General features: G+C 41.4%; 1 protein-coding gene across 2 annotated transcripts in view; it reads right to left on the bottom strand.

Moving 5' to 3' along the window:
* DOK6 (docking protein 6) overlaps positions 1-27,376 on the bottom strand; it is a 541,316-nt gene that overhangs the window by 320,022 nt on the left and 193,918 nt on the right. For both annotated transcript variants that reach the window (XM_007524063.3, XM_060174025.1), the window contains one exon: positions 12,729-12,843. In XM_007524063.3, the coding sequence (XP_007524125.3) occupies positions 12,729-12,843 (115 nt within the window). The remainder of the gene's footprint in view (positions 1-12,728; positions 12,844-27,376) is intronic.

Genomic DNA, 27,376 nt, shown 5'->3' with positions numbered 1-27,376 from the left:
CCTTTATTAGCAGGTGGGCAAAGGGGAACATTATTCAAATATGTCAGAAATTACAGAAATTTCTTAAAGGTCAGCTTGCTCCTATGGTAGGGGGCTGGTATGACAAGAATTGATGTGATACATAAAGGTCAAGATAATTAGTCTCCTGATGCAGGCATTTAATTACCCAAAGGTGTTTGAGGGGAGGAGAGGGGTTGAACCAGTTAGGCAAGATAGAGAGAAGATAAGCAAATTAAGGACATCAAAGGACACTGCTAGGAGTGTGTGAGAAGGTGTGTTCTCCTCTGTGAACAGAAGGTGAGGTGAACTTTTGAGTAAGTGAATCTTAAAGTAGGCGGCCATGTGGCCTACAGTAATGAAGAGAGGCAGTGAGGTTTCGTGGGCCTGAGAGTCAAGAAGGAAAGAACTAAGTCTGAGTTTCTCCTCTTTGCTCACCTCGGTTGAGAGAAACTCACAAGAGGGTACCTTCTCAGACCTCCATCCAAGGATGGGGGGTTCTCCCTAAGCTCTATCAAGCTTACACATAGCCCCACATGCGGGGGGGGTGGGGGTGGGTGGTGGTGGTGTCACTTCATAGGCAGTGAAGCAGATCTGCAGGTGTCCATCTTTCTCTCCCCTTCTCTGTCCTCCCTTCCTCTCTTTCTGTCCTATCCAGCAACAACAATAGCAATAACAACAATAGCAACAACAATGATAAACAACAAGGGCAACAAAAGGGAAAAATCCAGGAGCAGTGGATTCAAGTGCAGGCAATGAGCCCAAACAATAATCCTGGAGGCCAAAAAAGAAAAAAAAGAAAAAGAAAACTTGAGAGGGAAAGTGGATATACAGAGGGAGAGAGACAGACAGAGACAACTGCAGCACTGTTACACCGCTCATAACGCCCCCCCACACACACACACACAGGTGGGAGCTGGGGGCTTGAGTCCAAGTGCTCGTGCATGGTGGTTTGCCAGCTCTGCTGGGTGGACCAGCATCTGGCCCTACGTTATGACTGTATTTACTGCTCATCTGTTGTGTTATCTGGGTTGTGCCCACATTTTTTGCCATTACAAGTAGTACTGATATGGACATGGTGCACACAATTGTGGTTGGGAAATTTTGGAAAGATAAGCATAATTCTGTATCGTCCCATAGTCCTGATATCCTGTTGAATATCCTGCTTACTGTATAAGTACTAACCTATAGCACCACTGGTGCTCCAATATCCTGCCTACTATTTCCAAGTTAAATGTTCTCTAAAGTGCTTTTATTGTTGTTTTTAGTCCCCTCTGTAAAAATTCAGAATCTATCTACACAATTAAAAGATATATTTCAAAGAACACGCACAGACACACACACATGCACACACACTTGTCTTTTGAGGATGTTTCAAAAATATCTGTGGTTTAGTTCATTTTACTTTGCATAATGATAGGAGAGAAAACTCACCTATTTTCAAGCTTAATTATGCCCTTGACATCCTCACTCCCAAACTTATACAGCTTCAAGTCTAACATCAACCCTTAAAAAAAAAAATTCTAGGGGGTCGGGCAGTGGCGCAGTGGGTTAAGCGCATGTGGCGCAAAGCGCAGGGACCGGCGTAAGGATCCCGGTTCGAGCCCCCGGCTCCCCACCTGCAGGGGAGTCGCTTCACAGGCGGTGAAGCAGGTCTGCAGGTGTCTATCTTTCTCTCCCCTTCTCTGTCTTCCCCTCCTCTCTCCATTTCTGTCTGTCCTATCCAACAACGAATTGCGTCAACAAGGGCAATAATAATAACCACAACGAAGCTACAACAAGGGCAACAAAAGGGGGGGAAAATGGCCTCCAGGAGCGGTGGATTCATGGTGCAGGCACCGAGCCAGCAATAACCCTGGAGGAGGAAAAAAAAAAAAAAGAGAAAAAAAAAATTCTAGTCATGCAAATACTTGTCTTTCTCATATTAACTTGCCAAATTCTTCATAAAATATGAAGGCATATAAACATAAGCATGTATATTCTAAAAATGCTAAATGTTTACAATAGTGAAGAGAATGACATGCAAGTGTGTAACACTATAACAAGCAGAGAATGTGTGTACAAATGAGACCAGAGTAAGTTGTGTGATAGTAGTAGCTTGTTCTGAAGAGCCTTCAGTAAGCTTCAGTCACTTGTTATGTGAGTGTATGACACAGAAAAGGTACCAGGGGCAGGTGGCATCTGCCTCAGCAAGGAACCAACCTCATAAATTGTGTGTATGTTTTTGTTACTGTTTCTATGTTTGTCTTAAACCAGTTCTTCCTGAAATCTTCTAACTGCTTCCTCAACCTGTGGAAACCAGGCCATTGACTGTCCCTTACCTCAAGTCATGGTTGCTGATATGCACAGTGCTGCATGGTTATTCATTTACTTACTTACTTACTTACTTATTTATTTTTGCCTCCAGGGTTATCACTAGGGCTTGGTGTCTGCACTACAAACCCACTGCTCCTGGAGGCCATTTTCCCCATTTTGTTGCCCTTGCTATAGTTGTTATTATCATTGTTGTTATAGCTGTTGTTTTTGGATAGGACAGAGAGAAATGGAGAGAAGAGGGGAAGACTGAGAGAGGGAGAGGAAGATAGACACCTGCAGACCTGCTTCACCGCTTGTGAAATGACCCCCCTGCAGTTGAGGAGCCGGGGGCTTGAACCAGGATTCTTAACGCCAGTCCCTGCCATTTGTGCTTGACCTGCTGCGCTACCCATTTGCATGGTTGTTTACATGTGACCAGGCTCAAAAGTCCAATTCCTCCTCTTAGCTTCACTGGCTTAGCTTCAATCTACTCCTTGCCTCCTTATGTTGTCGTCCATGGTGTGCCACGTGATGCCAGGTTCAAGCCCAGGACCCCTAGTGTGGTCCATACCTTATGATCTACCTGCTGAGACACCTTCCAATCAGATACCTGGACATATATTTAATCCACTAAGAGATTTTCCCATCAAGCCACTCTGTGCTCCTAGATCATCTGCTATTAAGAGCTCCCTCTTTCCTGTCTACAGTGACTCTGTTGCAAACACATGGGGATGGGAGGAATAAGTAGGCCAAATCTAAATTCAGTTTCAACGTCTTCTGCACTGTTAACAATGAACTGTTTAAGACATTCCTTTAAAAGTTTAAAGTAGAATCTCCTATATATTTTATGATAGTTTCCTGTGATGAGTTGCTTCTCTAAGAAGCATATATATATATTTTCTTCAAAGAGGGGCATTATTGTGTTCTCTCAACTGGAGAGACAAAAAAAAACACCACAGAATCAGAGCTTCCTCTGAGGTCTTAGCAACTTCCATGAGCTGCTGGGGTTTAAAACTGAGCCCAGCCCATGGTGAGGCAAATGCTCTAACCAGCCAGCTATATCTTAGGCAGCAGCCTAATTTTTTTTTAAGCCTCCTGTCAGTACTTCAAATTAAATACTTTTTTTCTCCTGCATAAAATATTCAAATCATTTCTCTGCTTCAAGGATTTCGGAGAGCCTGGCATCCAGTTATACTATAGGTAGCTTGGCTTTAGAAAAGAACAGTCCTGAGTAACAGAGGAGCATATGGAACCATTGAATGTGACACATCCAAGGTAATATCCCCTCAGTCAATTTTGAAGATGAAGCAAACGAAGCATTTCCTTAATGCACGCGCAGAGGGAATGACACCGGCGCCTTCATTCTGACCATTTTCCAGCTGAGAGTCTGTGCTAAGTGTTCATAAAGCTTAGAGAACATTTTGCAAATCCTTGCACATGTAATAGTCCTAACAGCACTTTCTGGTGTTAGATTCACTTTGGGGGTAGGTAAGGAGAAAGGGCCTGAGAGTTGAGTGGAGCGTCACTGTGTGGCATGATGGGCAGGTACAGAGCAGAGGGAGAGCAGCATGGGACAGGTGGTTAGCACCAGAGGGTATTTAACAGGTGGGAACATTAAGTAGACATAACTGTGTTGACTGTTCACAGAAGGTGGGAATGACATTCTGACATGGGATGCTGGGGATCAAACTTGGGGTCTCAAGCTTCCAAGTTCAGTGCCCTCTACATAGCACCACCTCCAAAGGCCAAATCATCACTTTCTAAAGTTATTATTAGTGAGTAATTAAGCCAGGGCACATCAATATATACATGTGACATTTGAGTATCTTAGCTTAAATTAATGGCTAGCCATTCTCTGGAAAGGAGTTTGGAGGTACTCAAAATACTGAAAAACAGATGAACCACGACTCAGAAATTGCACTTCTAGTTATCTACCTGGGAAAAAAAATACAATAATCTAAAGATATGTGTGCATATTATGCTTGTATGCGACCCCTAGCAGTCTTTTTTATAGCCAACAAAGTTATGACGAAGGCTTGGTGCCAGAACTTTGAGTCCACCACTCCTATGGTCTTTATTATTATTATTATTTCATTAAATAGGACACACATTTAGAGGAAGGAGATAGAGAGGGAAAGAGAAAGATAGAAATATGCAGAACTGCTTTAGTGCTCATGAATCTTACCCTTTGCCAGATGGGGAGCATATGTGTGTGTATTCAGTTGGGTGCACCACTGCCCGACTTCTGACTGGCATGCTATTTATTTGAAGTCATGTTGTCTTACAAGACTACATATGTTTTAGGTGTGCAGTTTCCTATGTTCCAATTGTGTGTTAACACACCACACCCACCACAGAGATGTCAACAGCCCTCCACAACAATTCACAGAGACTCTTCTCTCCCGTCTGCCTTGCCCCCGTCCCCATGTCCTCAGTTCTGCATCAGAGCCTCAGGGTTTGCTTTTTATTTGATCCTTCTCCTTTGCTTCATAATTTTAGACCACACATATTAAGTGACATCTTCCAGTGTCTGACCTCCTTCTGATTCAGTTAATTTGGTCTGACCTCCACCAGTTCCATCCATGTTCTACTAAAAGCCAAGATCACATTCTCATAACTCAGTACTATTCCATTGTATAGACAGACTATGACTTCCTTATCCACACCTCTGTCATTGGGCACATAGGTAGTTTCCATAAGCTGGCTATTGTAAATATTACCAACGACTAGGGAGTTGGGTGGTAGCACAGTGGGTTAAGTGCACGTGGTGTGCCGGGATAGCCTGAGGGTGCTTCTTCCCGAGCTAGTGCTCTCTGGGTTGGAGAGAACTCAACTGGAGCCGATCTAGGCTGCTGCGTGGGAGAGGGATCAGGAACTCGTGCCGCACTAACTTCGCAGGAGATACACTCTGGAACTCTCGGAGCCGGAAAGCAATTTCCAAGTGTCTTTAATCAGAAGAGCAGCTGTTTTTATACTCTCCAAGTAGGGTGTAAACAGGATGTGACATAGAGAGGGTGGAGCGAAAAGAGACTGGTGGAAGATCAGGGTGTGACAAGGAGAGGATCAGGGTGTGACAAGGAGAGGGGGTGGAGCAGGTGAGAATTCTACCACTAAACCACCAATGCCCTGGAGGGAGTGTGGTGCTTTATGTAAATGTAAAAGTGATTTATGTAAATAGACCAAAGCTTTGAATGGGAAAAAAATCAATCCCTATATAGGCATATAGTTAAGCAGAAGCCAGGGGGAGCTGGCATACTACCCAACAGTGGTGCAAAGCAAAAGGACTGGCATAAGGATCCCGGTTCGAGCCCCCAGCTCCCCACCTGCAGGGGAGTCGCTTCACAGTTGGTGAAGCAGGTCTGCAGGTGTCTATCTTTCTCTCCTCCTCTCTGTCTTCCCCTCCTCTCTCCATTTCTCTCTGTCCTGTCCAACAAAAAAAAAGACAATAATAACAATGATAATAATAAGCACAACAATGGTAAAACAACCAGGGTAACAAGGGAGAAAAAGTGGCCTCCAGGAGCAGTGGATTCGTGGTGCAGGCACTGAGCCCAGCAATAACCCCAAGGCAAAAAAAAAAAGACTAATAAGAATGCTAATCAAGATAGGCATTTTCTATCCTGTGAACTAGTTCTTCTGTTTCCAATGCCCCAAATCAATAGAGGCCTCTGAGGCCAGGAGTATCCACTGCCCTCAAGGCAAGTTGAGTCACTCACTTTATTATTTTTTTTAGTTTTTTTTTATTATTTACTTATTCCCTTTTGTTGCCCTTGTTGTTTTATTGTTGTAGTTATTATTGTTGATATTGATGTCCTTGTTATTGGATAGGACAGAGAGAAATGGAAAAAGGAGGGGAAGACAGAGAGGGGGAGAGAAAGACAGACACCTGCAGACCTGCTTCACCACCTGTGAGTTAATCCCCTGCAGGTGGGGAGCTGGGGGGCTCGAACCAGGATCCTTATGCCAGTCCTTGTGCTTTGTGCCACATGCTCTCAATCTGCTGTGCTACCGCCCGACTCCTGGAGTCACTCACTTTAGCAATGATTATGGACTCTGGCAGGAAGGGTCTAGACTGAGTTCACCAGTTTATCTTGCTTTGATATCTATCGAGGATAGTGAGTCATATAATTTCACTGACATCACTTCTGTCTCTAATTTGCTGGCCCTGCTAACCTTCAAAGCCATGTCTCTATTTTATCAGATGCCACTATGCATAGCTTCTTAAGTCCTGAGAATCTCTCTTACTCCCTTTTATCCCCACTCACTAACCACACATGCCCACCTGTGGCTAAGCGAGTTTCTGACAAAATTCCTGTTATAATTTGGTGTGTTTTTAGGTTGTTGTTGTTATAGCTTTAACTAAGTGATCAGAGGAGCAACATGAAACAGCTGCTACTCCTTGGCCATATCTTTGGAAGTCTTTCCCCAAATTTTGTCAAATACATTTAAACTTTTTATTATTTTTTTAAAGGTGTAACTTAAGGTTTGGTGTTTTGGTGTCTTGGGAGTTTGTGAAGTGTCTTAAAAATTCAAAGTCTCATTATACCAGTACTAGCCTGCAACTTTTTAGTTTCTCTCAAGAAAACTTCAAAATTCCAGCACATTACAGATCACATAAGGCCATTCAATTCTGTTTTTAATTTCTTCCAAATCTCTTAGTGGAGTAGCTAAGAACCAGATGGTTATAAACTAGCAATTCTCTTCCATAGGGAAGTTAGAAATAGCATTTGCTCCAACTTCGTTTAAGTTATCTTCAGTATTGAACAATTGCCAAACTAAAATATTTCCCCTCATTCCCAAAGTAAATGGACAGTTCATAAAAGGGCTGTCCTAATATCACTTGGAAATGATATATTCTATTTATCCACAGATCATAGAACTAGGCAGCCAAAAGAAGGGAAGGCTTTATAATGCCACACTCTAACTCAACTCCCTAAATGCAGTAAAATTGATTTCCTTTTTTATCTTGACTACAAAACACCTGTAGTTTGAGGCTATTATTAACTAAAATTTTCTCAATTTAATATTGCCTTATTCAAAAGGATTAGCTGCAGTCTTTTCCTCATAGCAGCACTATTCACAATAGTAAAACAAATGTTTTAACACATAAACCTAAATTACTATCAACAGATGATCGAATAAAGAAGGTACCGAATAGATATTCAGTGGTATGTTTCTCTGCAATTTAAAAAGATAAGGTTGCATCATGCAAGATAAAAGGAATGGAACTGGAGCTGATGATTTCAAGTGAAATAATTCAAGAGGTGAAAGGCTACTACAGAATGGTTTCACTAGTATGGAATATAGAACAATAAAGCAAATAAACTGAGAAAAATAGTCACTAGGCTGTCTCTTCAACTTTTTCAAAAGCTATATTGTTTACTAGACAGAAGAGGGAGGGAGGGAACTTAGGTGGTATATGCACACACTAAAATGTGAAAAGGTGAAATGATACTCTAGAAATATTCTAATTTTGCAAATCAATGCTAAATCACTAGTAACAAAAATAAAATTGTCAAATCAAATCAAAGCTGTTCTTCGCTTTACTGGCTTCTATGAAGTCAGCTTGGCTACCACCAATCTGGGAAATTTTACAATCTGGTGTGAGGATGGGAAGTGTTGAAGTTTTACCAGATGAACTTTCCCATTCTATGCAACACACACTGAGCCCAACCAGAATGAAATCATCAGTATGGTACAGGGGAGTTCCTAATTAGGGAAGAAGAATGGTTTTTACAATCTGAAATAAAAACATTTTTGCAGAAGTAATAAACATATATATTATTTCTAGTAAAATCAATGACTGAAAATTGGAGCTTACAGCGGTTCCATTCTGATAACAGATGATCTGTCCAGCATGTAAAGCCTGAGTACACAGGAATCACAAGTTCAAGTTAAATGTTTATGGGCTCAGTGCTGTAGCTGGGGAGGGACAACAGTATTGCAGTTGTGTATGCAGAAAAAAAATACATCAAAATAAAGATTTGAATGCATGTCTATTATATTCAAAAAATTTTAATTCTTTTTTGAATATTTTTATATTTGTTTATTTATTTCCTTTTGTTGCCCTTGTTGTTTTGTTATTGTTGTGGTTATTACTGTTATTGATGTCATCACTGTTGGATAGGGCAGAGAGAAATGGAGAGAGGAGGGGAAAGACAGAGAGGGGGAGAGAAAGACAGACACCTGCAGAACTGCTTCACTGCCTGTAAAGTGACACCCCCACACACAGGTGGGGATCCGGGGGCTCAAACAGGGATCCTTCTGCTGGTACTTGCACTTTGCTCCACCTGTGCTTAACCTGCTGTGCTACTGCCTGACTCCCAATTCTTTCTTTCTTTATTTAAAGGATAGAGACATCCAGAAATTGAGAAGCGGTGACAGAGAGGGAGAGAGACAGAGAGACTCCCGAAACACTGCTTTACCACTCTGAGAGCCTCTCTCCCCCCTGCAGGTGAGGACCAGGTGCTTGCACCAGGGTCCTTGCACATTGTAACATGTGTACTCAATCAGGTGTGCCAACAGCATGCCCCAATGCATGTCTATTACCAGTTATCTGTATTCCAAGGTTGTTATTGTTTTGTCTATATTCTTGAATTTGTTAAGAAAGATGGTGTAGTATCTAAAATGTAGAAAGTCCTCAGGGTGGGACAGGAGGTATATTTCAAACAGTGACAATTTATAGAGATTAAATAAATATCTTAGGGGACAGATCACCCAGTAGAGCACACGCTTCACCACCCATGAGAACACAGGCATGAGTTTCCAGCACTATACACAAGCACTATAGAGACACCAGAATCAAGCTCCATGAATGGGTCTGTCCTTCTTCCTCTGTCTCTTTGCCCACCCCTTCTCTTATCCCTCTCTGTCTCTATCTGTAGATGAAATAAAAGAAAGCAATCCTCTGAGAGTAGTGGAATCATACAGGTGCAAGATCATAGAAACAAGGAACAGTAAAGGAGAAAAAAAATACTCTCTGAGAAATACAATCAACTTGGACAGTGTGTTGCTTTGGCATGTGGGTAACCCAGCCTTGAGTCCAGCCCCCATGGAATTGAAGGCAGTTTCAATGTAGTAATGCACCCCTTTCAAGCTCTCTCCCTCTCCTCCTCCTCCTCCTCCTCCTCCTCCTCCTCCTCCTCCTTCTTCTTCTTCTTCTTCTTCTCTCTCTCTCTCTCTCTCTCTCTCTCTCTCTCTCTCTCTCTCTCTCTCTCCCCTTCTTCAAATTGTTTCTTTTGCAAAAAAAAAAGGCTACTCAGTCTATAATTCTCTGCCGGTTGCTTTGCTCAGAAATTCAAACATCATGAAGAAGCCTTCATGGTTACTGGCTGTGTTAGAATTCTTTCCAATGATTATGAACACTTTCATGATAAGTATATATGGTGCTTTGTTCTACTGTTCTTGGTAGACATTCTACATTTGTTTCTAATTCTGTTGTCATACATTGTGTGTTCAAACTTAACATCTTCATGCATTGGTGCATATCATACCTCCAAACACGGGATAGGTTTCCAAAGAGGTTCAGTGCACATTTGTTAAATAGCTATTGCCAGTTTATAGGGAAAAATGGTAACAGCTCACATCCTCACTATTCATGATGGTACTATCCTTTTACCTGCATTTCCATTAAATATTAGAGTGTCTTTTAATCTTGACTTTAATCTTATTGCTACTTTGATTTTCACATCCCTGATTGCTTCGCAGTTTCAGACATTCCCTCCATACAGTTCCGTCATTTTATAAAAAGATATTGACTAGCCAAGAATAACTCCTGGTTTCTGAGTTTCCTTCAACACATACCATCAAAGTGCCATTCTTCTTTTTTCATTGTCATTGTTTCTTAAACATTTTTACTATGTGCTTCAAGCAGATGGTTATATTAGCACGGAGAACTGGCTGGGCAAACAACGTATCTTTTCTTGTAGGTTGTAATTTAAATTAATTGAAAATTCTTTGCAAGAAATTCAGCTAAAAGCATGCTTCTGTTTTTTTTCCCCCCACTTGGATTCTGCTCCAGCTTCACTGCCAGGAAATCCTATTGGAAATAAGGGTTATTTTCTTTTAATGAATAATTCTTCCTCTCTCACAAAAAGAAAAAGCAAGCAAGAAAGAATCTCACATGAACCATAACCCAGCACTGCTGCCTAAATAAGTAGCAAAGCAAAAAAATAACTCTCAGTTTCAGAATGGTGAGTTGCAACTGTGAGTCTGGATTTCAGAATTAGTACTAGGACATAATCTGACATGATTCCCATATGATACAATTGGCTCTGGTATTGACAACATATCTACACTGTGACTCAGTACCATGTACAAAATGTAAAACAGTAGTGACCAGGGAAACATGCAGAGATAGTGAAATCTTTATTTATTGGATAGAGACAGCCAGAAATCAAGAGAGATGGGGGCTAGAGAGGAAAAGAGACAGAGACACCTGCAGCCCTGCTTCACCACTCGTGAAGCTTTTCCCCCTGCAGGTGAGGACAGGGAACTCAAACCTGGGTCCTTGCACACTGTAACATGTTCCCTCAACCAGGTGTGCCACCACCCAGCCCTCCCTTTTTAAATACATTTTTAATTTTCTTTGGGTAGAAACAGCCAGATATTGAGAGAAGAGTGGAGACAGAGAGACATCTGCAGCTCTGCTTCACTGTTTGCTAGGTTTTCCCCCTGCAGGTGGGGCCTGGGGCTGGAATCCGGGTCCCTGAGCACTGTGACGTGTGCACTCGACCAGGTGCACCGCTGCCTGGCCCAATGAGGGATTCTTCATGAACTTGGAGAGAAGAGAGGTGGGCCTGATGATTTTACAACAGTGAGCAGCAAGTTCCTTTACAAAAATAGAGATTTCTAGTGTCAGTTAACAGACACATAGGCTGCTCTGAAAATCCCGCATTTAGTGATGAAATATCACCAGGTGACCTTCACAAACTTGTAGTGAACGGGATAAAAAGATCAGTGGAGGGGGCCAGGTGGTAGCGCAGTGAGTTAAGCGCACATGGTGCCAAGTCAAGGACTGGCATAAGGATCCTGGTTCGAGCTCCTGGCTCCCCATCTGCGAGGGGTTACTTCACAGATGGTGAAGCAGGTCTGCAGGTATCTATCTTTCTCTCCCCGTCTCTGTCTTCCCCTCCTCTCTCCACGTCTCTCTATTCTATCCAACAACAACAACATCAGTAACAACAATAATAACTACAACAATAAAAACAACAAGGACAACAAAATGGGGGGAAGCAAATTTAAAATAAATAAATAAATAGCATCAGAGGAAAGAGGAACACTTAGAGGAATTTGCATCCAGTTTTGCACAACTAATTCAAGTGAGGAGCTATGAGACTTTCTCTGTAAGCAAAGTTAATATCATCAGTTTCACAATATCTGGTGCTAACTACACCTGTAAATTATAGGGGGCCGGGCAGTAGCACCTAGTTACCTGCACATAGTACTAAGTTCAAGGACCCATGCAAGGACTTGGGTTTAAGCCCTCAGCTCCTTACCCGCAGAGGGATGCTTCACAGGTGGTGAAGCAGTTCCACAGGTGTCTCTCTTTCTCTCTCCTTCTCTATCTAGCCCTCCTCTGTCAATTTCTCTCTGTCCTATCCAATGAAATGGAAAAAATGGCCACCAGCAACAGCGGATTTGTAGTGCCAGCTTGGCAAAATAAATAGATGAATAAAATAAATAAATAAACAAACTAATTAACATTCACTATAAATCCACAATGTTTGTTTCCTTTTAAAAATAGTGAGCATATTTTGCCTCCATCCATTATAAAAGAGGCTGCAGCATTTCACTGAGCAAAAGCTTTAAAAGCTGTCATAAGCCTACTCACCGCTGACACACTGCAGATATTCCAAAATGAACGTCAGCAGCCACAAGAGAAAACCTTGCTGACTCAAACTACCAAATGCCTTGTATCTCAATAATGCCAGGACACTCTATGACCCTGGAAGCTCAGATACAGTCTGAAGTGTATTTACTCATAGTCCTGGGAATCCACACGAAAAAATGCTTGCTCCCAGCTCTGTTTTGGCGGTGGGACCTGGAGGTGCTTTGAGATGTGTGTATACAGCAGGCTGGTCACTGCCCAAATAACTGCCCATGGGTGCACCCAGCAAGAGCCATGATTCAAGTCCCAACAGTGATTCCAAGGCACTATCTGCCCATTTCTCAAGTCAAACTGCGTGGAAAGATGGAGTCCCCAAAGTGAGAGCAAAACACAGTTACAGGTAACATGATGTGCAAACGTGGCTACAGAAAACAGACCTTTGCCCCAAACATCGTAGTATGCAATGCACAGGGCTTCTTCCTCACCTGCCATCTACAGCACAGTAGAATCACAATAATTCAAGGGGGCCTACTGCTCCAGGCCTCCTGGCCATTGTCTTCGCAGCAGCTCAGTTGTCTCATGCTGGGGACAGGTGGGAACGCCTTACCTGACTCACAGGCGAATGTCTTGGATGTCTCATCTTGGAAGATGATCGCCACAGCATGTTTCCTCGTCTCTCTCGGCAGTCTGGTGATATTTTTGATGTTGTGCAGTTCTGTTACCTTGGAGGAGAAACAGTTTAACTGCAATTACAATTCATACTTAAGTATTATTAGTAACATTACATTATAACTTCCGATTCACACAAATGATATAATAATACCATACTGCTGTCTGAAACCCAGTCCTGACGGGTACTGGTTCTTCCTTCTAATTAACTGAAGCCAAAGACAATGCAGAAAAAAACATGAATGTCACACACACACACACACACACACACACACACACGGTGCTGAATGAATGTCACACACACGTCATACATAGCAGTCTCCTGGGTGACCCATCTCCTTTCCCCACAATTCATCTGGATGGACACCCCCTAGCTGAAACTCAGATGCTTTGGGGGTTGATTCCAGGCACCTTCATATACAGAAGGCTGAATGGGTTCATCTTCCCAGCTGACTCTGCACAAAGTAAACAATCCTTTTCTTTCTTTCTTTCTTTCTTTCTTTTTTTTTTTTTTTTTTGCCTCCAGAGTTATTGCTGGGGCTCTGTGTCTGCACCACAAATCCACTGCTTCTGGAGGCCATTTTTCTCATTTTGTTGACCATTGTTGTTGTGTTTGTTGTAGTTGTTATTGTTGTCATAGCTGTCATTTTTGCTGGACAGGTCAGAGAGAAATGGAGAGAGGAGGGGAAGACAGAGAGGGGGAGAGAAAGACAGACACCTGCAAACCTGCTTCACTGCTTGTGAAATGACCTCCTGCAGGTGGGGAGCCAGGGGCTCGAACCGGGATCCCCATGCTGGCCCTTGTGCTTTGCTCCATGTGTGCTTAACCCGCTGTGCTACCACCCATCTCCCAAGCATTCCTTTTCTTTTTCTTAAATATTAATTTATTTATTCCCTTTTGTTGCCCTGGTTGCTTTATTGTTGTCATTATTATTGGTGCTGTTATTGGTGTCGTCGTTGTTGGATAGGACAGAGAGAAATGGAGAGAGGAGGGGAAGACAAGAGAGGGGGAGAGAAAGATAGACACCTGCAGACCTGCTTCACCGCCTGTGTAGAGACTCCCCTGCAGGTGGGGAGCCGGGGGCTTGAACAGGGATCCTACCAACGGTCCTTACGCTTTGTACCACGTGTGCTTAACCGGCTGCTCTACCGCCAGATTCCCCCAAACATTCCTTTTCTAACCCCACCTCTTACTTAGTACAGAGGTGACCCTTCTCAGGGCCAGGCAGTGGTATACTTGGTTAAGCACACACAATGCAGTGCACAAGGACCCAGGTTCAAGCTCCTGGTCCCCACCTGGAGGGGGGATGCGTCATGCATGGTAAAGTAGGGCTGCAGGTACCTCTCTGTCTCTCCTCCCCTCTCAGTCTCCTACTTCCCTTGAAATTTCTCTGTTTCTAGCTAATAAATAAATTACATATATATATAATCAGAGGGGTCCCTTTTGTGGTCTGTTTAAGGACTCACTTTTGACCTTTAGTGCTTTTGCAAGTGATTCCACTGTTCGGAGTGGCCTCCAGAGGTATAGCCTAAGTTCTGCTTTGTCTTCCTCAGTCTAAGAGGACTGCAATGTGCCTTGCTTGCTGAGAAAAGCCAAGTGCCAGTCAGGCTTCTTTCAGCCTGAGTTACAGAGCTCTGCCCTCGGAGTTCAATGCTAATGAATCAGCAATATGTACTCAATAAGGTAGCTTCCAGCAGAAACTACATTAAACCCAGTGGCTCTGGAGAAACTGACATTACCTTTCCTCTGGGGAAACTGATTCAGTATTCACTGCCTACCAGCCCCAGAGACTTTATAAAACACAACTTTCATGAATAACAGGAATTGACTGTATTCCTCAGTGGTTGTCCAAGGCTTCCCATAAACATCTTAATTTACCAGAAACAGCTTCAGATTGGTACTAACTTCATTCCAGCAAGGTACACACAGTCAGATCTATATCTCTCCTCCCCACCTCTCCGCGACGCTCTTTTGATACACAGCATATCTGTAAATGCAGCACACTCAACATTTCATTCTAGCAACGATTGATGCTTGCCATTTTATGCCTTCGGAAAAGGTCTGCAGCTATGAAAAGAAAACAAACTGAAATATGCTGCCTTGGCTATCATAACTATCTTATTGGTCTCTCTACTGGCTTCTGTTAATTCGGTTTAGCATTCAGATTGGCTTCTCAATCCAGATCAGTTTTCCCACTCCTTCCTGTATGCTGTCATGGGCAAGTATAGCAGAATGACATTAAGGGTAGGTCCAGTAATGTATAACATCTACATTTCTGTGTGCGATTTTCATAAACCTTACATACATAATCTTATGCATAGAATTTTGGCAAAGCTGGATTTCCTGGGGATATACCCCAAGGACTCCATAACACCCAACCAAAAAGAAATGTGTATACCTATGTTCATAGCAGCACAATCCGTAATAGCTAAAACCTGGAAGCAATCCAGGTGCCCCACAACAGATGAGTGTCTGAGAAAGCTGTGGTATATATACACAATGGAATACTACACAGCTATTAAGAACAATGAACCCACCTTCTCTGACCCATCTTGGATGGAGCTAGAAGGAATTATGTTAAGAAAGATAAAGACGAGTATGGGATGATCCCACTCATAAACAGAAGTTGAGAAAGAAGAACAGAAAGGGAAACTAAAAGCAGGATTTGACTGAATTTGGAGTAGGGCACAAAGTAAAAACCCTGGGTTGAGGGTGAGGGTGGATGTTCAGCTTCACGGGGCAGCGGTGGGAGGTGGGCTGGGACACAGTCTTTTGGTGGTGGTAATGGTGTTTATGTACACTCCTATCAATTTGTAATCACATAAATCACTATTTAATTAATATGAGAGGGGAAAATTAATTGAATGTCTCAAACCTTTTATATCACAGACTGAGTCATTTAAAAAATTTTTATATATTTATTTATTTTCCCTTTTATTGCCCTTGTTGTTTAACATTGTTGTGGTTATTATTATTGTTATTGATGTTGTTGTTGTTGGGTAGGACAGAGAGAAAGGACAGGAGGGGAAGACAGAGAGGGGGAGAGAAAGATAGATACCTGCAGACCAGCTTTACCACCTGTGAAGTGACTCCCCTGCAGGTGGGGAGCCAGGGCTCGAATGGGATCCTTAAGCTGGTCCTTGCACTTTGCGCCATGTGTGCTTAACCCGCTATGCCACTGCCCGACTCCCTGACTGAGTCTTTTTAATACATTTAATACTTTGATATATTGACTCTCTTAAAAGCTTAGACCAGGGAGAACAGAAGCAACTGGTGGCACAGCTATATACATACAAATAATGTCAAAGGACATAAATTATAGTGATGTTGTATATGATACAGCAAATCCTAACAAAGGGATTTTTCAAAGTTAACCCAACTGCCAAATAATGTGATTATAGCAATAACTATCTATAGTTTTCTTAAACCTAAGACAGCCGGAATCTCCCACTTCCTCTTTAGAGCCTATATTTCCTCCAGTCCTGAAACCTCTAGAGTGAGGTACCCTTTCCTGCATGCTTCTCTCAATCCATACCAAATGATATTGTATGGATATTGTATGTATTGTATCTGCCAATCCCATCCTATTTAATACAGTGAGTACCACCTCAGTATGCTTCACTTCAGACTGTGTCCAGAGATGTCAGGCATGGACTGTCAACCCTTCACCCTCATTACTCAGGTGAGACCTTTCCTTTCATAGTATTCTCAAAATCCATTCCAGGAGGTTCACTTCCTAAAAAATCCAAAAACCTAGATATAGACCAGGTCCCCTGAGACAGAGCATATGTTCACATGTATCCATAAACTAGGGCAAAATATATACCTGAAAGCAAAAGTACACAATAGTCTGTAGTGAGTCGGTATCAAGTTCATAATGAAATAGTGTCTACTTAGACTTAAATACCCTCCTCACCTACTTCCTATTACAGTTCTCTAACTCACTCCAAAGTTAACCTCATCAAAGCAAGGACTGCAAAAGCTGAATAAGGGCAAGAGACTGGCATACTTTAAGGATGACTCTTTAGTCATTATCAGGCCACCCCATCATCTGGGGCCCTATTCGGGGACTCCTGAAATTCCCAAACAGACATGATAGGTCTAGACCTCAAATAAATCCCTCTCTCCATTGTTACAGGTCATTCCTAGCAGGAACAACACAATAGATCCCTTTGTGGGCCCCCATAGGACCCTGCCCTCAACTTGGGTCAACAATGGTAGAGAATGTTCTATCCTCTGAAGGGAAAAAGACTTAAGGTTCATGATTAGTCAATCATTTGTTTGGCTTTATATCTTAAATATTTTTTCCACCCACCAGGTTCCATATGGTACCAGACTGATGTGGTTTTTTAAAATTTTTTATATTTATTTATTTTCCCTTTTGTTGCCCTTGTTTTTTATTGTTGTAGTTATTATTGTTGTTGCTATTGACGTCGCCATTGTTAGACAGGACAGAGAGAAATGGAGAGAGGAGGGGAAGATAGAGAGGGGGAGAGAAAGACAGACACCTGCAGACCTGCTTCACTGCCTGTGAAGTGACTCCCCTGCAGGTGGGGAGCCAGGGGCTCAAACCAGGATCCTTATGCAGGTCTTGCGCTTTGCGCCACCTGCACTTAACCAGCTGTGCTACCCCCCAGTTCCCCAGACTGATGTTTTTATCTAGACATTTTGTCATGCTCCCTCACAGAGCAAATGCTGTTTAATAACACACTAATAACTATTAAGTTCTCACCCGATAGCAGGAACTGAAGACTTGCAATGACTGCACATCTAATCGCATCATTCAAAATCCAATTCAAATCAAGTTCCAGACATACACACAGTCTTTCCATTTCCCTGAATAAAATATATGTCACTTAAAGGTTGGACAGTCATTTACAGTGTGACCCTGGGACTCCTTGTTCCCTCACATTTCTGACAAGGCCATGATCATTCATCAAGGCCAGTGGGGGATGTCTTCCCTGCATGACTCATGCAGACTTAATAACTTGTCTTGGAAGGAGGGAGCAGGACTTGTCCCAAGACCTTGAAATTCTCATCTGAATTCCAATATCTCCTCAACACATCATGAAATGCTGCTGTGTTCTTTCTTTTTTATTTCTTATTATCTTTATTTAGTTGATATAGACAGCCAGATTTTGATAGTGGAGGGAGAGATAGAATGAGAAGACACCTGAAGACTTGCTTCACCACTTGTGAAGCTTCCATGAAACCAGGTCCTTGTACCTTGCTATGCTATGTACTCTCAAGGGAAGGCCAAGGTGTTCTAAACAACAACCCTGACATCAGAGAAGGGAAATTCATTCACAGAGCAAAATGGCCGATTAGAGGTGATGTTTCCACCACTCTTCAGTTTGGAAGACCTTGAGAGGACTCTGACAAGGGCTGAAAAACACCATGATATTTTCTCCAATTACGCCTATGTTTTTTCAGAGAGATTTTGTTCTATGCAGTGAACACTTGGAATAAACAAAATGAATATTTATTATACAATTAAAGGATTACTGTACCATTTATGTTACATATCTTCCCTTTAGCCTAATGTGTAAATTAAGCTAAATATTCGTGTTTGATGAATGACTTACTTATCAGTATAAAATTGTATTTGTAATTGTATCTGTGTACACAGATAAACAGAAAGAAAAAATGTGTTTACTGAGATTACTATTAACTTTAAAGTGTCTAATCAGCTTACTGTCACAACTGAGATTAACTACTACCTATTTAAAGTATTCAGTTTTGCTCCTTAAAACTAATTATAGTTTGAGGAGTGAAAGAAAACTAACCTTCTGATTTTTTTCTAGTAGATAAAAATAAATTAAAACATAAATTGAACTCTCCTTATTAATGTTATTAGCAATTTTATTTTTCCTGGGACTTCACTAATTTTCTGGGTTTGTCCTATTAAGTCTGACTTCATTTAGGGGAAATAAAATGCTACATCTTAGGAACTAGTCAATAAAATTTTTCTTTATTGGGACATAGAATATTGATTTCCCAGTAATATAAAAAAGGAACTCTAATGCATTTTTATTATTACAGTGAGTTCATCTTAATCTCCCAATGCTCGAGCTCCATAATTTCATAATCATAATTCAAATTCAATATTTGCCTTTTGATGTTAGCTTAATCTTGGTTGAAATATTGTAAAATTTGGGGACCATAGCTTTACACCTATATACGTGAATACGACTTACTGGTCTTTAAATGTCATAACACCAGAGAACTGATTATCCTGCGCTCTCTCTCCCTGTTACCTGAAGTAGCAACTGTAGCTTCCAGAGTCTGAACTTAACTCTGAAATCAACTTCCTTTTTCTAGAACAGAGTCATATGGGATAGTGACCTTCAAAAACTAGAGGCGGGGGTTCAGTTACTTGTTGAAAAAAACATCCCAACTTACAATAACTGCAAACCCTCCTTCAGCAAATAAAACCTTTTCCCCTTAGGGTAATGATCATAAAGCTAGTTAAAGTGATGACCAGAGTCAAGACCATCTTGTTTCTCAGACTGGATCTCTGTCAGTGTACATAAAAGTTATTGCTCTGAAATTCATGCTTTGATAACAGGTAATAGTTAATCAAAATGTTATTGACTTACTTATAACCTAGGAACAGTTAATAATAACTCGACTTGGGAGTCGGGAGGTAGTGCAGCAGGTTAATAAGCACACCTGGCGCGAAGCACAAGGACCAGCTCAAGGATCCCCCTTGAGCTCCCGGCTCCCCACCTGCAAGGGGGTCACTTTATGGAGGTGAAGCAGGTCTTCAGGTGTCTATCTTTCTCCTCCCCTCCTCTCTTGATTTCTCTCTGTCCTATCGAACAACAATGACAGCAATAACAACAATAGTCATAACAAGGGCAACAAAAGGAAACAAAAATGGCCTCCAGGAGCAGTGGATTTGTAGTGCAGGCACCGAGCCCCAGCGATAACTCTGGAGGCAAATAAAATAAAATAAAATAAAATAAAATAAAACAACAACAAATAATCAAACAAAAAAAAATCCAGTAGTTTCACAAGAGCAATAAAATCAAACAAGTGTGCATAGAATTTGCTGCAGAACTTCGATCCAAGTACAGTTGTGTGAATGGTGGCCACCCTGTGGTCTGAGATCACTTGCTCCGGGAAGAATCTGGAAAAGCAGGCTCAGCTGTGTTTAAGAACCATTTATCTCATCAGATGTCACAGCACAGTGTGATGTCAAGGTAACTGAAGACAAACGACCTGTCTGTGGTTTGCAACAAATAAATAGTAGATAATAGAGAAAGCAAAGGAATGATAGAGACATATACCACCACCATAAGTCAAAGAAGAGCTTAATACATGGGCTTGTGAAAAATGACTCCATGAGTGTTAAGAAAGAGAATGCACAATTCCATCCATCAATCTGGACATGATAAATGAAAGGCAAAAATTAGAAATAAGTCTATATTTAACATGGCGAAATTATAATGCTGAATGAATAAAATATAGGACATTCTTAGATGTATCAGGTAGAAAACTATGTTTCAAAAAATATGCTGGAGCCCAGATCATGGCATAATTAAGCATATCCCAACTGAGGGTTGCTGCATTTAATTCAGAACTCATAAAAATAGTGGACAGATGATAGAGGTGAGAAGTTTGGAGGCCTGGGTAGTGGTGCACCCCGGTGAGAGCTCATATTACCAAGTTCAAGGACATGGGCTCGAGACCCCATTCCCCATCTGCAGTGGGGACACTTCACAAGTAGTGAAGTGGGTCTGTAGGTGTTGATCTCTCTCTCTCTCTCTCTCTCTCTCACTCTCCCCATCCTCTTTCAATTTCTCTCTGTCCTATCTAATAAAAATGAGAAAAATGGCTGCCTAAAGTGGTGGATTTGTGGTGTCAGCAAAGGCCCTGGTGAAAACAAAAAAAAGAAAGAAAAAGAGAAAGAAAGAAGTTGTTTTCAGTGTCTACAATTAAATTTAGATACATGGGAGTTGGGCTGTAGCGCAGCAGGTTAAGCACAGGTGGCACAAAGCACAAGGACCGGCATAAGGATCCCGGTTCGAACCCCGGCTCCCCACCTGCAGAGGAGTCACTTCACAGGCGGTGAAGCAGGTCTGCAGGTGTCTATCTTTCTCTCCTCCTCTCTGTCTTCCCCTTCTCTCTCCATTTCTCTCTGTCCTATCCAACAACGACAACAGTAATAACTACAACAATAAAACAACAAGGGCAACAAAAGGGAATAAATAAATATTAAAAAAAAAGAAAAAAAAAAGAGATACATATAAAAGAATACAGCTGCACACGCACGCTCCACCAGACACAAAAGTAAATCCCCAATGAATCAAAGATTTGAGTGGTAAATCAGAAGCCATCCAATAATTAGAGAAAAACTTTGGCTGATCTCTCAGACAACAGCTTTAAACACCCAATTGATGACTCAAGTCCAACTGCAGGAAAACAAAAACAGCTCAGTAGGACAACATGAAACTAAAAAGCTTGTGCACAGCCAAAGGAACCATGGGGCCAAGCAGTGGTGCACTTGGTTGAATGCACACATTACAGTGCCCAGGGACCCAGTTTGAAGCCCCAGACTCCCACCTGTAGGGAGAAAGCTTCACAAGTGGTGAAGCAAGGCTGTGGGTTTCTCTCTGTCTCTTTCCTCTCTATCTCTACCTCTCCTCTCAATTTCTCTGTCTCTATCCAATAATAAATAAAGGACCTGGGTTTTAGTCCCCACTCCCCACCCTCAGGGGTGATGCTTCACCAGGGTGTGAAACAGACCTACAGATTACCTTTCTTTCTCTATCTTCAGTTTCTGTCTTATCAAATAAAATAGAAAGAAAGGGTAAAAAAAATGTAAGAAAAAAAATGGCCAGTGGGAGTGGTGGATGTGTAGTATCAGCAGCAAGCCCCAGCAATAACCCTAGTGGCAATTAAAATTAATTAACTGAATGTTAAAAAATTGTGTCACGGGCTGGGTGATGGCACACCTGGTTAAGCTTACAGGTTACAATGTACTAGAATCCAGGTTCAAGGCTCTGCGTCCACATGCAGAGAGAATGATTCAAAAGCTGTGAAGTAGCATTGCAGGCTCTCTCCTCATTTAATTTATTTTTTAAACTTTAATCCAATAGGACAGAGAGAAATTGAGCGGGTAGGGGGTGGATAGAGAAGGAGAGAGAGACACCTGCAGCCCAGCTTTATCACATGTGAAGCTTTCCCCCCTGCAGGTGGGGGCCAAAGGCTTGAACCTGGGTCCTTGCTCGTTGTAGTGTGTGCTCTTAATCAGGTGCGCCACCACCTGGCTCCTAGATTCTCTCTTCTCTCTCCTCTGTCTCTTCCTTCTCCTCCTCCCTCCTCCTCCCTCCTCCTCCCTCCTCCTCTTTTTCTTCCTCCTCCTCCTTCTCTATCTCCTTCTTTCCAGTTCATTTTTTTTCTGTCTTTATCAAATAAGAAAATATTTTTAAAAGAAACAAGGACAGAAGGGTAAAACATAAAGTAAAACTTTAGAACACAGAATGGTGTGGTGTGTTGCATTCAAGCAAAGTACCTTGGGGGAAAGAAGGGAAGGATGGAAAGGACCCTGGAATGCTGGTATGTTGGAGAACCCCCAATTTCATGACAGACTCAGGAATAATAAAGCCTGTTATTTCTCTAGTGAACTATTTTTATTAATTACCAGACATGTCAGAAATTCTTTGTCATCTCTGTAGTTCTGTCCTCAATTCCCTGGAATGCACTGGCTATATTAGAGGAAACACAGACAGTGGTAACATCAAGGATAACAGAAAGCCTGCCTTGTCTGATAGCCCTGCATTATGTCCACATCCCTGTGCTTAAGGTCAGGATTTAGAGAGTAAACACAGAATCTTCTATGATTACTAGAATTGGAGATACTAGAATTGGACATTACTAGAATTGAACAACGCTAGAATTGGGAGATTACTAGAATTGAACATTACTAGAGTTAGAAATACTAGAATTGGAGATTACCAGAATTGAACATTACTAGAATTGGAGATACTAGAATTGGAGATACTAGAATTGGAGATTACTAGAATTGAACATTACTAGAATTGGAGATACTAGAATTGGAGATTACTAGAATTGAACATTACTAGAATTAGAAATACTAGAATTGGAGATTACTAGAATTGAACATTACTAGAATTGGAGATACTAGAATTGGAGATTACTAGAATTGAACATTACTAGAATTGGAGATACTAGAATTGGAGATTACTAGAATTGAACATTACTAGAATTGGAGATTACTAGAATTGCAGATTACTAGAATTACTATGAGAGAGATCATTCAGTGATGCATGCCCTTAAGATATTTGTGTAGAAAATGTTTATACCTGACCTAGCTGTATGCACATGTACCCAATCTACAAAGGGACAGTGAGCCGTTGCGAGAGATTTAGGATACAGACACGGGTGTAAGATTAGGAGACACATGAGAAAGAGGCATTTGGCCAGAACCTCATGATGTCATGTGGAGACACTCGGCAGAACCTCGTTTTCTCTCACTACTGATGGTGTGATGAAGGTTATTTCTCAACACTGAGACACAGATGAAACTCTGCTCCCTGGCACCCAGGGAGCCCACAGGCTATTCAATACTGGTGCATAATGGTGGGAAAAGAACTAAGTTGCAGCCTAGAGTGTTTTGCAGAGACCTATCACAGTGAGATGAGAGATCGTTCCCATGGGGCAATGACTACACTATGAACCATTAAGCCCCTTGAAGAAGACATGCATTTAGAATAGACAGTTTACAAAGCGAAAACTACAATAACTCCATTAGGAAAACAATAAAATGAAGAGGAATTCCTTGAAGAATAACTCCCTACAACAAGCATAAATAAAAGGAATTTCTCTGTCTCCAATTTGGGTGGAATTTAACTTTATGCCCTTCAGAACTGGCAAAGTTAAAAAATATATATATGAACGTATCAATGAGAATGTATGAATACAGCCCCTTCAGGCTCCCAGAAGAGGATTAGAAAAAAGTGGGCATCCTGCGAGTCAACTGCTGATACACATTTAAATCAAATATTCACATATCCTTACTGCAATCATCTCTTTCTGTTTACATGTTCTAGAAAACTTCTCCCATTAAGTCAAGAAGACACAGTGACAAACACACTAATTACAGCTTTGTGTGAGCTGAAGAGAAATGGTTAGTCATCTAGCCTACCACAAGGAAAATGCAAAGGTAAAAAAAAAAAAAAAACAATCAATGCAATCTACATGCCACATATAAGTTAACAGTCCTTGGTAAATGGGCAGCTAGGAATGAAAATAGTTTTCAGAGCCTTAATGGAGCATCTGTAAGAATAATAAACACAATCAGTTCTAATATGAGAGCACTGAGAGGGGAATTATGTATGAATGCAGTGCATGTCCAAGAAACCAACAGTACATAAACTTAAAAGATCACAGAAAGTTTCTCATCAATGATACCCTACATTATAATGATTACACACTGAAGAGAGGAATGAGATAAACCATGAGAGTAAAGTAGATCAAATGTAGAAACTGGTGCTATCACCTATTCAACTTTGCAGCTGAGTTCTAGCATACAAGGAAAAGAAAGGAAAGAAGAAGGAAAAAAGGAAGGAAGTGTGGAAGGAAGGAAGGCAGCTAAGAGTGAGTGAAGAAGGAAAGCAAATGGAGGAGGAGGATGAGAAAGAGAAGAATGTGGAAGAAGGAGAACAACCCAGGACTCAAAGCAAAGAACAACCTGTGAAAGCCCAGAGGGTCATGCAGTGACACCAGCTTGCTTGGTACAGCTCACCAATGCTGGGAATTGGTCTTCAGCTTAACTGGCTGTGACTGGAGTGTGATGCTTCTTGACATAACTAATAGGTGCCATTAGGCTCCTTTAGTAAAGGGCAGGGATTGGAAATGGAGCACCAGTAGGATCATTAATAAATATCAATTCCAGAAAACACAGAAACATTGAGAGAGACCAGGTTTACTTACCTAAGCATAGGGGACCAACTCTAGTTATGGTCCATGAGCTAGTTGCCAATCACCTTTAGCTAATGTTTAGATAAACATTACTGAGGCCCCAGGCTCAATCACCAGCACCATATATGCCACAAGTGAGTGATGCTCTGGCCAGGCCTCTCCCTCTCCCTCTCCCTCTCCCTCTCCCTCTCCCTCTCCCTCTCCCTCTCCCTCTCCCTCTCCCTCTCCCTCTCCCTCTCCCTCTCCCTCTCCCTCTCCCTCTCCCTCTCCCTCTCTCCCTGGCATTCTTTCTGATTTATAAGAATATAGGATATAGCAGGGGTTCCCGGAAGATGGCGGACTGAGAAGTTGCTAGTGGCTTGAGCTCTGACCACATCTTCTGGAAAAGGTAGGATTTTCTGCCTTTAGTAGGCCAGTCAATAAGGGGTCCTAGCGGTAACACCAAGGAGGTGACTATAACTTAATTTGGGTTAAGAAATAGAGTAGAAAAAAAGGGGGAAAATTTTTTTTTTCCGTTCAATTATAAAGCACACCTCCTCCCCCTCCCCACCCACCCATAACCAGTCCCTGGGGACCAGCTCCTAGCAGGCTCCCCAGTGGAGCCTCTTTCTTTCTTTACCAAATTCCTGTCCCACCAGGGAGTATCATTCATTCTAAGTCTATACCCTTCTAAAACCTCTGGCCATTTTTTTCTTTCTAAGTAGCCAACCCCCCCACCTTACCCTGCATAGCTAATTAAATTATTAAAAATAAATTTAAAAAATCTTTCCTTTCACCGCTCTTTTATGACTGTTCTTTTTCTTATCTTTTTCTTTTTTCTCTCTTTTCTTTCTTTTTCTCATTCTTGTCATCCTTTCTTCCTTAATCCTACAGTTTCCAAAGCCACAGGCCCCAGCCCCCGCACCACCAAACAGTGTGCTTTTTTGAATTCACTGATACACATTTGGGAATTATTTTGGGGAAGAATTCTGACTCAGTGTGGACTCTCACTGCGAGTGTCTCTGCTCAACTTCCCTTCCTCCTTTAGCCACCCCTAGAATATACAGTGGATAGTAGATTTGCATAACTGTCTATTTCAGCTATCCTTGTCTAGTCCTGAGGGTTTTTTTGTCTTTTCACTGCTCTTTAATTACAGCTCTTTTTCTTATCTTTTCCCTTTTCTCTCACTTGTCTCTTTTTTCTTTTTTTTTCTTTTTTTTTTTTAATCTTCTCATACACTCCTTCCTTCCTTCTTCTTTGCCTTTCTGAATTTGTGAATTATTTTGGGGAAGAAATCTGACTCAGAGTGGACTCTCTATGTGTGTATCTCTGCTCTAGTCCCCTTTCCCCTCTTGTTACACCTACAATATACAGTGGATAATAGATTTGCATAAATGTCTATTCTTGCTATCCCTTCTTTCTTTTCTCTTTCTTCTTCACTGGGATTTGGTTACTATTTTTTCATAGACTGGAGAAATTGTTTGGCTAACTGGTAGTGATTAAACTGCTTAAATACTTGCTTCAGTTGCTACTGTAATTCCTGAGGTTGGTGAGTGTAATTGTCATAAGGGCATTTAGTACAGTGTTGCTTGTGCTCAAGACACAACAACTGAGGAACAACAGAGCATAAAAAAAGAAAAACATAAATCAAAAAAATGGGTAGATCAAAAACAATTAAAACTGCTACTCCAATGAATGAAGACAAGAGCCCAGAAGAAACTACAAATCAGCCAGAAGTAACCATAGATAAGAAAAGTATTCAAGCAATAATAAACTTATTAATCACAGAAATGAAAACAACATTGGAGGAAAGGAATGGCAGTATTAGGGAAACAACAGTTGAGACCCCCAAGGAAAATACTGATTATCTTGAGGCAATTAGAGAACTGAAAGCTGAAATAGCTGTAATGAAGAAAGAAGCTGAGGCAAGGGAAAGCAGACTAACAGAAGCAGAAAACAGAATTAGTCAGACAGAGGATGAGTTAGAGAAAACTAAGAAAGAGGTGAAAGAGCTTAAAAAGAGATTGAGAGACATTGAGAATAACAACAGAGACATATGGGATGATCTCAAAAGAAGTAACATTTGTGTAATTGGCCTGCCAGAGGAAGAAAGAGAGGAAGGGGAAGCAAACATTCTACAGGAAATAATACAAGAAAACTTCCCAGACCTGAATAACAGAAAGGATATCAAGATTCAAGAGGCCCAGAGAGTACCAAACAGAATCAACCCAGACCTGAAGACACCAAGACACATCATAGTCACAAAGAGAAGAAGTAAGGATAAAGAAAGGATCCTAAAGGCTGCAAGAGAGAAACAAAAAGTCACATACAGGGGAAAACCCATAAGATTATCTGCAGATTTCGACACTCAAACTCTAAAAGCTAGAAGAGAATGGCAAGATATCTATCAAGCCCTGAATGAAAAAGGGTTTCAACCAAGTATAATATATCCTGCCAGACATTCATTCACACTAGATGGAGGGATCAAAACCTTAGACAAACAACAGTTAAAGGAGGCAACGATCACCAAACCGGCCCTGAAAGAGGTTCTAAAAGACCTCTTATAAACAAGAACATCACTATAATACTGGCAATATATCAGAGCAAACAAAAAAATTTTTTTTGAACAATGGCACTACAATACATTAAATCCATAA

This window comes from Erinaceus europaeus, chromosome 15 (genome assembly GCF_950295315.1).
Source record: "Erinaceus europaeus chromosome 15, mEriEur2.1, whole genome shotgun sequence".
In the NCBI taxonomy this organism is placed as follows: Eukaryota; Metazoa; Chordata; class Mammalia; order Eulipotyphla; family Erinaceidae; genus Erinaceus; species Erinaceus europaeus.
Note: the sequence above shows the minus strand (reverse complement) of the source record. Positions and strands in the feature narration are given on the sequence as shown.